This window comes from Cyphomyrmex costatus, unplaced genomic scaffold, assembly GCF_001594065.2.
Source record: "Cyphomyrmex costatus isolate MS0001 unplaced genomic scaffold, Ccosl1.0 scaffold97, whole genome shotgun sequence".
In the NCBI taxonomy this organism is placed as follows: domain Eukaryota; kingdom Metazoa; phylum Arthropoda; class Insecta; order Hymenoptera; family Formicidae; genus Cyphomyrmex; species Cyphomyrmex costatus.
Window position 1 is genome coordinate 98,344 of NW_017280561.1, and position 15,866 is coordinate 114,209.

Consider the following 15,866-nt stretch of genomic DNA (forward strand, 5'->3'; position numbering starts at 1 on the left):
AAACAATCGTGAGGTGATACAATAAATTCGCAAAAATTATATTTCGAAATTATATCTATTGTCAAAAATAACTTTTTTCTTCTCTATTTTCGATAAATTTCTTCTATCGACTAAAAAATATAATATTGTGTATTTAAAATATATTTGTAACAATGAATAATCAAATGATAGAAACCGCTGTGAAACAAAAATTTGAATTCCACTCACATATATTTAAATAGAAAAATACTGTTCCATTGCATCAAGGAATCAGAAATTATAAGCTTCAGAAACAAACAAGGCCAAGATTACTTTTATTATTATAATTAATACAATGAAACAGATGGTAATATACAATAAAATAGTACCGTTTTACAGTGGAGCGCTATAAAGCTGCATACGTTATGTAGCATTTGTTGAAACACCCTTCATTGCGTTTTGATCTTGTTTCATCCCTACAACGATATGTAATCCTTCAGTTGTTCATCAATTTCAGTGTTGACAGTAGCCATCAATTGGTCAAATTGATGATCCCCAACTATACTTCGTAACGTGATCAGCTAAAAATTTCGAAAGATTTAGTCTTTGGATAGCTGTCTAAAAAACCCAAAACGTATTTATGAGAAATTCTCACCTGACTTTGGAGCGTATCTTTTAAAGATATACTGTGTACAGGATCATTAAAAAGAAGTCTCTTCTGTCGTTGAGCATGTTCGGTATCATAATCTACATCTTCATATTGTGAAGGACTGGGCTGATCAGTAATCATCAAGGAACTAGAACAGTTTTATTTTGTTATGCATACATATTTTAAAGTTCACTTTTCCGTTTTCTTTTTATAAGACTCTTACGATTCTTATAATCAAAAATCTTATAATCAAGAATGATCTCATAATCAAGATCTTATAATATTCAATAAATATATATTTATGGAATATGTGTCAATAAACAGTTATAAAAAGATACCTTTTTGTAATTTTTTTGAAATTCAAATAACAATTGTTCAATAAATGTTAAAGTATTACGATATTATAACTACTGATTATGCATTATTAAAAAAGATTTGATCTCATATTATGACTTATCTCAATTAATATGTGCAGAAAAAAAATTTCAAGTCTTACTCGACAGGATATCCCATATCGTCAAACTTGGTGACATCGTTAAGCGTCTCGACAATATTTAATATTATTTGCGGAAAATATTCGAGAACAGTGGGTGGACTATTCGCTCCGAGAAGAGAACAGAGTGCAAGGGCTAATAATTTGCGCCTTTCAATCTGGGTCACCAATGGCATTGCATTAACCCAACTGTGTATCAGTTTTCCGAGTACAACATCTTCTCTTGTTTCGGTTCCTATACTCCGTGCTAAATCGCTGATTATCTGTAATAATGATCTTCATTATCAAACTAATTTGTATTTAAAAAATCGCGGTAAAAATAGAATTTTTCTTACCTGTACAAAAATATCACGGGAACCTAGTAAAACTCTCGCAACAACAGATAGTTGCATAGTCATGACCGACGAATACTCGTCCCCATAGTAAACACTCCTATTAACATATCATATTTTAAACTAAATATCTAACCGAGATATTTCTCAGAGGCATCTACTTACTCAAATATTTTTAGCAAAACGGGTTTTATCAATTCTGCACCTTGTTGAGGGGAAGTTCTAAGACAGATCTCGAATAATTTCAACACCATCACTCTACCTTCTGAACGCAAATCACTGAGAAGTGTTTTCAGCGAATCGATGATTACCGTACTTCTCTGAGTGAAAAAATCTTGTGGGCTCAGTAATACGTACATTTGAATTATGTACAAACATAAGCGCAAATTATCCGTAGATTCATCTGAAAGCGATTGAGAAAAAAGTTGACGTCATCATATATAAACCATTAAAACTCATTAACAATCACATTAACATATTGAGTGTAAAATGACGCATAGTTTCATCTGTGAGCACGTTGATGATCCCGAATTTGACACGTACCTCGATTTTATAAGGTTTATTAATAGCATAGGAATTATTAACAGCGTAACCTATATCACTAACCTAATAATGCTGGCATATTTTTGAAGAGGTCCATTATAGCTGGTGTTGGAGTAGGCGTGTTTTCTAATAAGGCAATCCACAACTCTAATCCATCTTCTAATAAATAAATGTGTCCTTCTTGATTGACATCAACACTCAGAGCCACAATGCCTACCACCAATGGCTCTAGATTGACGCTTTCAGAACCTAGAGCCTGTTAATACATTAGAAAAACATAATCAATATCAATATAACTAATAGAGTTCCTAATGATTTAAAATAAGACAATGTTGAAAGAATCTTCTTAAATTATTTTTGTAAGAGATTTTCGTATATATTGTTTTCGCAGATTTAAATAATCTAGTCAAAGTTTAGTCTTCAGTTTAAGATTTCCTTCTTGCTCGGTTCTGTCATCACGATGTAGCAAGTCCAGATTCGCTGCATCGTGATTGACTACAACAGGTGTAATCAGTAATTCGTACAATATAATACGAGTTTTAAGAGTCAGTGCGATAGAGAGCAATTTTAGAAATAAAACTTTAATATTATACATCACACATGTCAAGATTTAAGTTATCAAACGATTTTTATTCCACTTCCAGTAATCTTCAATGTAAAAAATTATATAATGAAAAAGCTATACAACTTACTTATAAGACGACTCAGAAGCGAAACAAAAAATGTTTGTTAACTTAAGTATTGATATATGTGATATATAATATTAAAATAAGTTTTATTTTTAAGATTACACATTTTTCATTTGCTGCACTAACTCCTGCTAGCCCCCTTTCGAGTATTTATTATTTATTAATAGCATTAATCTATTGGTTTAATATGATATATCGCATATTCACCTTCTCCAAGTGTATCAGAGTTGATACTATGGCACACCTCAGCATATTATATACTTCAGATTGCTGCCAAAGTTCAGGTAGATATGAGCTAAGTGTACCAACATGTGGTTTGATTTCACTGCCAACACGCTCGATAATAAAAGATAGCACGGACAGCACATGCATCTAAATGCAAAAAAATATTTATAAGAAATAACCTAAAGATATTTTTTTTTAAATGTTAATTTTCCACATACTTTTGTATCGCACTCGTTTACTTCTTTAAGAAGTAAGAAAAGTAGAGAAAAAATTGGCTCCAAGAAAGGAGAAAACTTCTCAGTATTGAATTGAAAATCATCGATTGCTTGTTTCAGAGCATTGCTTGCTGCTAAACGAACTCCTAAATCCTCTTCTGGATTCAACGTTTCAATTATAAGCTTATATAAATCCGGTCTTAATTCTTCACTTAATTTGATATCTGCAAGCAATAAATTTGCAAATGACAAACAATAAACAATCATTTCAAATCTTTCTTTTCAGTAAAATTTTCAACGTACTCGTCCATTGACCAATCAACCAACATACACGTCTTCTGATAATTCTATAATTGTTATTTCGAACCTTTAATTCCTCTTTTAGAGTCGTCGAAAACCATTGATCAAAGTTTACCTGCCACGTAATGACACAATAACTAGATTAAATAAACGTTTATATAAATAGACCTGTGTATTTTAACTGAGCTTCTTGCACGGTTTATTTTTTCTCTTTTTCCCTCCAACGCAACATAAAGAGAAAAGGGAGAAAGACGAAAAATGTAAAAAACTTTAACTAAAAAGAATAGACCTAAATTCTTGAAATAATGTTCACTTACCTCGTCGTACAAATCGAATGCAGCCAGACCAACCGCACAATAGACAGCATCTTTTACTAAAATCGCGTGCAAGTTGTTAGGATCAACAAGCTGGTGATGCTGTCGCATCAAATCAACCAAAACTGAAGCAAGAATATCTCTATAGTGATGGAAGATCGCCAAAAATAAAGATTCTGTGCAAGGCTACAACATAATATACATTTACATTGTAATACATTTATTATTTTATTACATTATATACATTGTAGATTATTTATATATTTTAATATTTTTTATATTATTGTCATTACTTACCCTCAAACTATATTTCCATGATTCTCCACCATCATCAATAGCTAAAACAAATAATACCTTTCAGATTCTATGTTTTATTTGTATTTAATTACATTTTCATATCATATAATACATATATTACTAAGTACGATTTAAAATATATTATATAGAATACATAATACCATGCTTACCGAAATTTTCTGGTTGAGTATCCCACATTTCAAGATCCGTAGGTGTTAAAAGGAAGTAATGCGTGACAAGCCTGGAGCAAATCTCCGTTAATATTTCCGGTGTGAAAAATTCTTGTTTCAACTGGCACGCCCTCAAAACCAATGGATCTGTCGTCTCTGTTTTAATAAAGAAAGAATAATTGTTAATATGTAATACAAAACGTAGACAAGTAAGAATGATGCAGCTTCTATACCTTCAATAATCTTAGCTGGTCTGTAATATGTCGATAATAAAATGATCTTTAATAAATTTAGACACTGAATAATAAATTTTTCAAATGCTAACGCTTGGCCAGCTTCTGTAAAGCAGTAAAAAACGGAGAATTCTAGAGAAGTTGGTATAAGTTCCACATAACAAAATGGATGTATGTCTAAGACTCCTATTAAAACTTTGGTCAAATGTATTATAAACTTTTCGCACACATCCACTTGCATTCCTCTAGAAGCTAAAGTTTTTCCTAAAAAAAAAAAATAAATAAATAAAACATATACACTTTTACAATACCACATCAAACTCAATTTAAATATTCGAAAAATCCTAAATAGTTGGTTTTTAAAACAAAAAAAAATACTAACGGCACTCAAGGCAAGTCCTTGCACGCTCGAAAACAACTTTCAGAAATAACATGGCATCTTGAGATTCGGATGGTTTGGAAAAACCATTTACGATCAGTTGCCTAAGTATTCTTAATAATAAAAGTGCTTTTTCTAAGGTTTCTTGTGTCTGATTGACATCAGCTCCATTAGATGCCATAATCAGGAAGGATTCAGTATAAGTATTCCATAGGTTTAGAATAAAATTAAACATAGTCGCAGTCAATTCTCGGAAGAGCCTCTGTCCGTCAGCCAAGCGTCGAGACGCCAAAGCCTTAACAACATGATGCAGTGTTAATACTGCCTGACGTTGCGCTAAAGAATTTTCTTGCCTTATAACTTCCAATAATGTTGGTACCAATGTACCCCATTCTCTAGGACAATCATACCTATAAAATCAAATATAGAATAAAAAATTAAGTATTTTAATTTATTACATATATTATGTATAATAATTAAGTATATTACACTATAACTTATTATGTTATTATATATATTACATATATTATATTCATTACCTTGCTATTTTGGCAATAAGGACTGCTAATTGTATAGCTAATGGACTCATAGGTTCGTCAAAATTTCTGAGGAGATGTTGTCGCAAAAATTCCTTCTCATTGTCTTCAATTGCGCTAAAATAAAGGCGTGCATTATTAAATATATACTGCCATCACAGTACAATAATGTCTGATTTGTGCATAACACAATGCACCCTGTTCTATGAAAAAGTTTCTTACTTTGGTGCATTTTTCCTCCAGTATTTCTCAACTCCGATCTTCAAATATACTACAGCCATCCATCTAACTTCAATAGCCAAGGAATGATTTGAAAGAACATTCTAAAAATAATTTTTCCGTGATCAGTCATGATTTTTAAATCACAAAATATGTAACCATACTTCATTCTTTGTAGCTAAACCAGTATACACCGATTGTATTTAAAATAAAATATAAATACATTGTTCACTTGCTACAACTCAGAAATTAACATTTTTCAAACTAGTTTATTATAAATATTTTAAATCATTAAAATTTTGAAATCTTAATTTTGAAACACAATTTTATTATAGTAATAACTGATTGTAGAGAAACAAAAATATATTCTTTCTTTTTTATATTTACATTCTTTTGTATAAGCAAAAATATGTAATAATACAATATACATAAGTAATATAAATATAATAATTTTTACTTGTATATATGTACTATTGTAGCGAATGAGCAAATATATTATTTGATAAATTGAAAGAAAATTTTAGTGCAGTTCAAAGAAGAGACCCAATCATAAGGCAATCTTATACATAGGTATATTTATCTGTTAAGTGCTTTCCATTTACATCAAAATTCAAATAATTCTCATTTATTACATCATAGCTTAATTAAATACATATTGCTTTTTATTCTAACAAGTGAAATTCAACTAAATTTTTACCTGCAATCTGTACAAAAAAAAAAACTTGAGATCATTTTATTGAATCTTCAGGTTTTAAAACCTGTATCGTTGAGTGATAACTTTGTCATCAAAGTAAGCAAGTAATGATATCATTATCTGAGTATAAATAAACTCATATCACTTTAGGCTCAGTATTATTTATATAAAAATAGAAAGCAACCTGTTCCATGTAACGTTCCATAAATCCAGTACGTACATGGAAAATAGAAAAAATACTTATAGACTTATAAGTTCACAAAAAAAACTTTCTTCTGTCCAACACAGGACACTTACATATAAAGCTATATAAAATCCTTGCTGAGTCTCCCATTGCTTAAGCGTTTCCTCTGCAGACTTTAAAACATTGGGGTCTTGACTGACCGCCTGTCGTAGGACTTCTATCACCGCGGCTTCCATGTCTTCTTACTGTATACAATATCAGCGGATATTATAAGCACCCCGGCACGATCCTCGCATTAACAATATTTCCGTCCCGTGCGATATTATCTAACGTCGCGCAATTGCATCATGCGTCGTTTCGCCTCGAGAAAAATAGAGAAGACAGTTTATCCAATGCAGGTCGCCGAAAAGCACTTGGAGAATAAACGAGCATGTGGTCGCAGGGCAACCGATGCTGCATGAACGAACCGAATGCGTCGTGCGAAATAATATCGCGATCACGCGAGTCTCATTACATCATTTCACGTATCGCTCGCAAACTGCCGTCGTCGTCACGGTCGTTCCGGTGAACGAAATGCCCTCTAACCTATACAGAACCGCAATGACGGAACAGGTCGAACGAAAGTACAAGACGGGAGAAACGCGGTGTGCCGCGAGCCGCAAGCGGTGGAAACGGAACGTTCATTACCTGTCTCGCAACCGGTGTCGTAGGCGTTCATTCCGCGTGCTCCATTTGCCGCTGCGTTTTGCGCGCGAGGTAGAGTATTTATGTAGTAAATCGATACATAACGAAAATCCTCCGGCAATCCCTCGCACACACGTTCCGCGTACGTGTCGATGACGGCACCTTCTCGAAGCCACTCGAAGCTCAACGTTTCCCTTTCCTTTTCCTTTTCCCTCCACTTCCCGGCCGACAAGCCGACAGTCGCCGCGCCGCTTCTTCGTCTTGCGCGAGACTCGCTCTTCTCGTTTTACTCCTCTTTTTTTTTTTTCTTTCCCACTCTCCTCTCACGCAATAATGACAGTTGTCGCGCGCGTGCGTACGTCCTCTTGTATCATGCGGAAAAATAAAAAGACGATCAAACTTTAGTTAGCTTTAATCGACAATTAATTATTAACTCGGCGGCCGATACTCGCGATAGCTTGTCAATATCTCTAGAGCTCTACGATATTCATGGTTCGTTCTTACTTTATTCATCTCAATTAACATCTTGATATATGTCTTACATATACTTATATATGTACATATATAAAGATATAATTTAAATATTATTATTAAGTATACAGTTATAAATAGATAGATACTTAAATATACTCGACTATTATAAATACTAGCCTAGAATCGATCGATTCGTTTGATGTGAGTAATTGAGGAAAATAAATCATGTTAAAAACAATTTCAAATCAATCATGTCAATGATGATTACTTAATCGATGATAATTTAGTTGTAGGTATTTCGTCGAAACCACAATGGGAAGCGCCAACCGTTTTATTTAATAATTCCTCCCTTATAGAAATTTAACACTGGGCGGAGTAATAATTAATAATTATTATATACTTACTCTGATATTAAAAGTACTGTTGTTCAAATATAATAGGTATAATAAAATTATAATTTCCTGGATTAAATTATTAGATTTCTGTAAGAACTAATAATTTTCTCTTGTATTATATATTTTACATAATAGGTATGTTTTTATACTGCATTAAACTGCACTGGAACTTTCCTTGTTACTTTTGCCAAATATCAAACATATATATATCTACTTTACTTTAAGTGTGTAGTGTATACTAAATTTAACTATAAAAACAGACTGGTTATTATTGTAACCACCGACGAGATACTATTATAAAGACCGACGTTCTTACAGGATTACTTACACTTGCGGTTGACTTCTACGACCTTGTTACGTTACTTTCTTGTCTTATTGTATTAATTAAAGAAATCTATAATTTATGGGTTTAATTAATTATTATTCTTACGGGAGTTCACGTTCCTGTTAATATTTAAGTGATTAAAGAAACTGATAATATAGTAATAATGTCAGCGTTTTCCGATTATCTCCTCCTGAGGTCCTTTTTCTTATGGACGAAAATTAACCCAAGATTAACGGTCTTTTATAATAGTACCTCGTCGATATACTTTTATAATTATTGTTCGATGTATGTTCGAATCTACTGAATATTATCAAGCAACAGTCACTATAGATAGCAATAATCAGAACTATATATTAATATAATATATGAAATTAAGAAGTAGATAAGATTAGACAACACACAACACAAAATGAACTCGCATGTTTCTCATTGCGAGAAACCAAGAAAAACTGAGAGAAACCTCATGTGCATTTCCGGATTTTGCATCCGTTTTCGAGACTTTCCCGAACCCACCAGAGCCGCTTCGCGCTCACACGCTCATGGCTTTGTTTAATATTCGACAAACAAGGACAAAATGATGGACGAGTTTTTCAATTCATCGATTGATCAATCGCATTATGTGCAAATGCAGCTTTTACGGAACAAAATTGTGTCTGCGTACAATGCGATTGATCAATCGATGAATTAAAAGACTCGCCCGATTTTCAAGCGTTGCGAGCATGAATCGGACCATGGCCCAGTTCGAATCCTTGTCCCGCCCCACTGGAGCGGATATCCGGTGCACAACAAGCGCGTCACACTTTGCGCAGCGCAAGTAACACGTGTCCGCCTGTGGCAGCACCATCGTCAACACGTTTGGAGTTCGTCCTTTCTTGTCCATGGCTTGTGGCAGCGTTTATATCGTGTTACAATGAAGGTAAGAATCCATGAATATCTCAGAAATCACTCGTCTCACGTGTGAAATACAGATCTTTCTTGATGCGCCAAAATACTGATGTCGCGACCATATTTGCATTTTCGTTGAGGCTGTGTTTATCTGCATGTACCATCGGCCGTAAATAAGTGTCGGCGTCTGGTGTTTCAGGTGAAGCATGCTGATATTACGCCGGATTAATTGCTACATCACGCGATTAAGAAGTGTCTTTTGTTGTTTCAATTTGTAACTTGCGCAACTGACATTGTATAAAGAAATTGTTCTCTTTTTTTCACTTAATTTGTTGTTGTAGTCTGTAGAAGGAAAACCCTAACCTTTAATTTAACCTTAATTTAGAAGTTTGAGGCTCAGTTTTATCAATTTATACCAATTATCCAGAGTACCCTTTCAGTTCCAATTTTTATTATTCTCTCTCAATCCAAATCAGGCTGCGTTCTGTTGCATGCATAATGCAGGGTGTATCGTTTTATCCTTCTTTACAGAGTGTTAAACAAGAATAAAATGGTATAGCATACTCATTATGCGTGCAATGGAATACAGCCTTACATTTCATCTTTTCCTAATTCTTAAAACTAGAAAAATATGAATAAGTAGGACCAAGATTAAAATGAATCCACTGGTGGAAATGGATATTAGATATATTGTATACAACTCTTCTAATTTTGTATTTGCTTATTGCAGTTGAACGTGTCATATCCTGCAACAGGATGTCAGAAGCTGTTCGAAATTTCGGATGAGCACAAGCTCAGAATCTTCTATGAGAAGCGTATGGGTGCTGAGGTTGAGGCTGATGCACTAGGAGATGAATGGAAAGGCTATGTTGTTCGTATCTCTGGTGGTAATGACAAGCAAGGTTTCCCTATGAAACAGGGTGTCCTGACAAATGGTGAGTTCATGAGACATTTTTACATGATAAAATTAATTAATATGTATAAAAAGGATTGTTTGCTAAACTTTATTTATATTCAATCTATTATTATTTTACTATTTTGTCGAATCTATAAAAAAACATTTAAGAACACTTTTGGAATTTTTTGTCTACATTTTCGAATTTAATTTTGTATCACACAATTTGAAAATTACATAATTAAGCGAATTTATAAGAGTACTTCTAGCAAGAGACAAATAATTCAGTCTAACACAATGAATAATTATATTCTAATTTTTTGCCAACAAAGATGAAACAGGAATGACCTGTATTATATTGTGAACATTTTCTATCAAGGACTTGGGATTTTCTTAATACTGTAAACCTTTACTGACCAATAATAAGAGAGAATGTTACAAATTGACCAATTTAACAATGTTTCAAAATCTTTGCAACATGTGAATCATACTTACTGTATGATGCAGTTCATTCCCTGTTTAATGTTAACAAGTAACAATGATATAATTTACTGTGTTACATTGTATCCTTGCTGGAAAATATTCTGTTTCTCGCTGGAAAGCACCATAGGTGTTGACGCATGCAATTACAAATATTTGAAATTTACTCATTTGTGTAATTTTTAATCAAAGTCCTGACTAAGTACCAAGAAATTTCTTATAATATATTATTTGCACAGGACGTGTACGTTTATTGCTTTCCAAAGGACATTCTTGCTATAGACCACGACGAGATGGTGAGCGCAAGCGCAAATCCGTTCGTGGTTGCATTGTAGATTCCAATTTGTCTGTATTGGCACTTGTCATCATCAGGAAAGGCAAACAAGTAAATGATTATATTTTTTTCAGATACCAAAAACCCATGCTGTTCAGGGTATATTTGAAATATTCAATTTTCTTGAGATACAATCATACGCATGGGAGATAAAATTCGTTTTTTGATTTGAGGAACTGCTACATCATTTGTACTTTTTCTCAGTGTACGAACGAAACATGTTTTTAGTTATTTATTTTTTCTAAATTTTTACAAAAATATTTTATTATATAGTTCTTTGCGCTCGGTGCAATTGACTCGCAACTTGTAGATCTTGATTTAATCCCACCAAAAATTTGTCATACGACAGATGTAATCTTGGCCTTAAACTGTAGGTCTCATATTTCTATGAATATACGTATGAATCCAGACTTGGACATTAGGTTAACGACCTAATTAGTCAACTTAATAGATGACAGATTTCTTATAATAATATGAATTACAGGAAATCCCGGGTTTAACTGATATGAATGTACCGCGTCGTTTGGGGCCGAAAAGAGCGAGCAAAATTCGCAAACTGTTCAATCTATCGAAGAAGGATGATGTTCGGCAGTTTGTAGTAAAACGACCGATCCAAAAAGAAGGGAAAAAGGAACGATTTAAGGCACCGAAGATTCAACGTTTAATCACTCCTATTGTCCTTCAAGTATGTAATTACAGAAGAATGTGCATAGAGATATTGAGAGATATATTTTAATATTATATTGAAATTAAGTTAGATTATTTGCCTCTAAGTTACATCAATACGTTCAAATTTAGATTTTTTTTTTTTATATTCTAATATATTCTAAAACATACTCTAAAACACTCTAATATATTCAAAACTTAAAAAATGTTTACAGAGAAAAAGACACAGATTGGCGTTGAAGAAGAAGCGCTGTTTGGCTCGCAAGGAGCAAGCGGCCGAGTACGCGAAGTTGCTAGCGCAACGGCAGAAAGAAGCGAAGAACAGACGCCAAGAAGAATTAAAACGAAGGCGTAGCGCTTCTTTACGCGAATCCAAATCGTCGACGCAAACGGCACCAGCCGCGCAACAGTAAATTGATTGAATCCTGAAATGTATTTGCACATCAATAAAAAAAAAATTTCGACTACCTATGGTCTTCTCTTTTATTTCAATTACTGTCTGTACACAATTACGTTTTCAATACATAATTCTATTCTCCGAAATACATTTTTACGGACGTTTTTGATACTTTTTTAAATTTATCAATTAAAACTATTTACAACGAATATTTGTGGCGAATATTATTTAAAGTCGATTTTTTCGAAAAAAAAAAGCTATTATGAAAAAATGTTATTCTACGTTTTTGAGTTATTTTTTCATAAATTAGAAATTAGAATTACCATCTTATCACAATCAGTGGTATCATCGAGGTTTACGAATAGCCTTTATAATAATATAGCTTTTTATAGTAAAAGTAGAAAAACGATAATTTTTTTCCATTTCTAATAAAGTATTTTTTTAATGCAAAATATTTTTATCCTATATTTATTTTGCTCTCTGCCAATTGGTCGATCGATAAAGGACGATACGTATTCAGCGTATCGCGTATCGTGTGACTCCCACGAAGCTTAACGATTAACGTAATAAACAAACGACAGTCTGCCTTCGGCTGTTTAAAACTAGACGTTTCTGAATCCGTTTATTGTCAAATTACGGGATTACAGTGCATAATGTAATCATGAGTTAGCTTTTGTCATTTCCAGAGCAGATTTATACGTTTTTCTCGTATGTCTTCTCAGGATATAGCAAATCCTTCCATAAGTATCAAGGTACGATCGTGAATCCTTCTGTTTCAGGATCAAAACCTATATATTATAACCAGTGAACTTATAGAAACGTACGTATACTCCTTGTTTTCTCCTCTTTTGTCCACTTATTTCCTTTTCAAATTCCTAATCTGTTTATCGGTATCCTTAATCCTTCGATAGAATCTATTTTTTTTAAGAACAATTTAGAAAATTGTATCTTCAGTGTTAATACATAACATTATTTTTAATATGTATAGTATCTATAAAAACTTCATTTCAATAAAATTAATATAGAATGTGATAATATTAATAAAATAAATATTAAATAAGTAAATCATATATGCATATAATTGTTAATTTAACTGTCCATTAGAAATGTTTAAGAATACAGTCGATTTTTTATTGTGAATTCTAATAGATACTTAAATGGAAATCTTAAAAAATAAGTAAAATACAATCCGACTTCTGTGATAGTAAAAACTCTCATTGTCGAAGCTTTCACAAGTATGTTAGAATTTTTGCAGATTTTTCTATAATTGGAACAATAAAAAGGTTTACACTGAAGTTTAAAAATCTAGGTTATGAGCGTTGAAAATACCCACATAACGTTTTGGTATTCTCATTTAATAAAATAAATAAATATTTAATAAACAGAGTTAAAATCAAGTTATAGTGATATAGGACGTTATAATGTTATTTGTCTTATAAATGTATTTATAAGTAACAAATAAGGTCAGATGATGTTCTTATAATATTATAACTTCTGTGTTCTATTTATAAAAATTATGAGCTGTATATAATTGCATCTAATTATCATTATAGTTCTCATAAATATTTTTCAATAATTTAAGATAAATATTACTAATTCATAACCTGACAATTAAGTTGTACTATTTTTTTTACACTTACAAAATATATATAAAATCAGTATACATTCTTAGAAAAAGAATAAAACAAAAACTCTTGTCAAAACTGAAGCAATAACATTTAACAGTGCATTTTAATATAAATATATATACAGAAAAATAAAAGAGTGTGATTTAAAAAAATCTAATGTTATAACAATCTTTGTTCTACAGTTCTTTTTTCAGATAAAAAAATGCCGAAATCCAAGATAACCATGAGCAAAACGCATACTCTGCCGCATTTTGCTAACCACACGCAATCCTCCTTGATGAAGACACGGACGCCGCTGAAATTGAAGTTGTCATCGGTAAAGAATATAAATGAATCAAAGAAGTCACAAAGAACCGTCATTCCTAAATTGAACGGAATCTGCAAAAAACGAAGCAATATCACAAAGCAGAGCAGAAGTATGCAGATGCTAATAATGATCCTCAAGCAACAGGTGGACCGTCGTGCATCCATTTTTCTCCCTGCTGACAAGTTAACAGGGACAACCTGTCAGTTGGAGAATTCGTTAATTTCATTTCAAGGCGATATGATCAAAGATGTATCCCACAATCTAAAAAATTGCGTTGCTAGTCCAGTTAAATTAGCGACTCTTCGTGGCAAACAGACAAAAATCATCAATGAGTTGGAATCTTGCATTAAAAATTTCAATTTGCATGATTCTTCTCAGGATGGAACGAATTGTGCAGGAAGAGATAATTCAAATGACACCCAGGACGCTTTTGAAGCTCATGCAATCACAGACGTTGCACATAAGTTTCAGTTGCATTTGAGTGACAAAGAGAAGCCAGCGGACTCGCGTTGTAAGGTCGAAGATCTTCATTGCAAATCCGAATCTGAAGAAAAATCTGACGACTTTTCGAACAAAGATTGCACAGGAATGCAAATCATTAATGAGTTGGAATCTTGCATCAAAAATTTGCATGATTCTTCTCAGGATGGAACGAATTGTGTAGGAAGAGATAATTTGAATGACACCCAGGTCGCTTCTGAAACTCATGCAATCACAGACGTTGCACATAAGTTTCAGTTGCATTTGAGTGACAAAGAGAAGCCAGCAGACTCGCATTGTAAGGTCAAAGATCTTCATTGCAAATCCGAATCTGAAGAAAAACCTGACGACTTTTCGAACAAAGATTGCACAGAAATGCAAGTACAGTCACAAAGTGTAAATGTCACGACGAATCGCAAACGCACGCGAAAAACTTGGATGTTTAGAAAAGCCGGAACTCAAAACAAGCACGTTAATGTTGACCGCACATGTCATACTGATTTACAAAAGTCCGAAGCCACACAACATGTTGGTACAGTTGTGAATAGCGATGCGATTATCCGGAAAAGGGGTATTCTTCAAAAGAATCCTATTTTTAATCAGCGAGTTTGGAGATCACCAAAAAATTTTACGAAAAGCACATCGTCTTTGCAACCAATGTCGCAAAAATCATCTCAATCAGCCGAAAAATCCATTGTCTCAACAAAGAGCAAACATTTGTCAACTGAATGCATCAAGTATGTCTCTTTTAGTATCTTCTATTTACATATAGAATTGCTTTTTAAAATAAAATAGTACATTTTCGAACATAAAACAGTTCTGAACGAAATAAGATTTGAATTTAATTTTTAAAATTCAAATTTGATTTTTTCCTATTGACCTTTAGTGTCCTCCACATAATGAGAGAGTTATTAAAATTAAACATCGAAAATTGTATTTAAATTATTAATTTTGTTCAAAATTGTACTATATTCAAAATTTTACCACTTATATTAATAAAATTTATCATACTGCATACATATATTCACTTTTGAAGCTAACAAACTTTCCTAAGGATACTTTTTTTGTAGTTATATAGATACATTTAAAAAACATCTTATAATAATAATAACTACACAAATGGAAAGAGTAAAAATATAAAAACTTAAGAATAAAATTAAAGTATCGTTATCATTAAAAAGAAGTTATCTTAAATACTTTTGTATTTGTTTATAAATTTTTGTGATTTTAGTATTTCCGTTTTTTTTCCGTAATATTATTTTTTATTTTTTATGTAATATTATTATTGGACATTTTTAAAATGTCGGATTTGATATAAAATAATTGTAATATGTTAAGAAATTTATAAATATGTACAAAAGTAAATAGGGATCAAATGTAATAATACTTTAAACAATTTTGTATTCTATACAAACTCAGAGAGAAATAGATACTAGGAGTCAAGCGCAGATAACTTCGCGCGCGCACACACACACACACACACACA

The 15,866-nt window shown here is 32.4% G+C and overlaps 2 protein-coding genes across 3 annotated transcripts; one reads left to right on the forward strand and one right to left on the reverse strand.

The window, feature by feature from the left end:
* Positions 1-281: 281 nt before the first annotated feature.
* Positions 282-7,471, reverse strand: Impbeta11 (importin beta11). Of its 2 annotated transcripts, XM_018550242.1 has the most exons (18): positions 7,118-7,471; positions 6,544-6,675; positions 5,556-5,656; positions 5,337-5,450; positions 4,801-5,207; positions 4,419-4,682; positions 4,186-4,341; positions 4,016-4,056; positions 3,722-3,904; positions 3,408-3,519; positions 3,108-3,328; positions 2,872-3,036; positions 2,039-2,231; positions 1,598-1,835; positions 1,436-1,532; positions 1,104-1,363; positions 614-755; positions 282-539 (listed from the first exon to the last, which is right to left on the reverse strand). In XM_018550242.1, the coding sequence occupies exons 2-18, from the start codon at positions 6,664-6,666 to the stop codon at positions 435-437; spliced, it is 2,922 nt and encodes a 973-aa protein (XP_018405744.1). In that variant the 5' UTR covers positions 6,667-6,675; positions 7,118-7,471; the 3' UTR covers positions 282-434. The 2 variants fall into 2 exon arrangements, with proteins under 2 accessions (XP_018405744.1, XP_018405745.1); XM_018550243.1 differs by lacking the exon at positions 4,419-4,682 and having other exon boundaries at positions 7,118-7,469.
* Positions 7,472-9,149: 1,678 nt separating this feature from the next.
* Positions 9,150-12,035, forward strand: RpS6 (ribosomal protein S6). The gene is made up of 5 exons (XM_018550224.1): positions 9,150-9,224; positions 9,924-10,128; positions 10,808-10,953; positions 11,387-11,587; positions 11,784-12,035. Exons 1-5 carry the CDS (start codon positions 9,219-9,221, stop codon positions 11,979-11,981), a joined length of 756 nt encoding a protein of 251 aa, XP_018405726.1. The 5' UTR covers positions 9,150-9,218; the 3' UTR covers positions 11,982-12,035.
* The last annotated feature ends 3,831 nt before the right edge of the window (positions 12,036-15,866 follow it).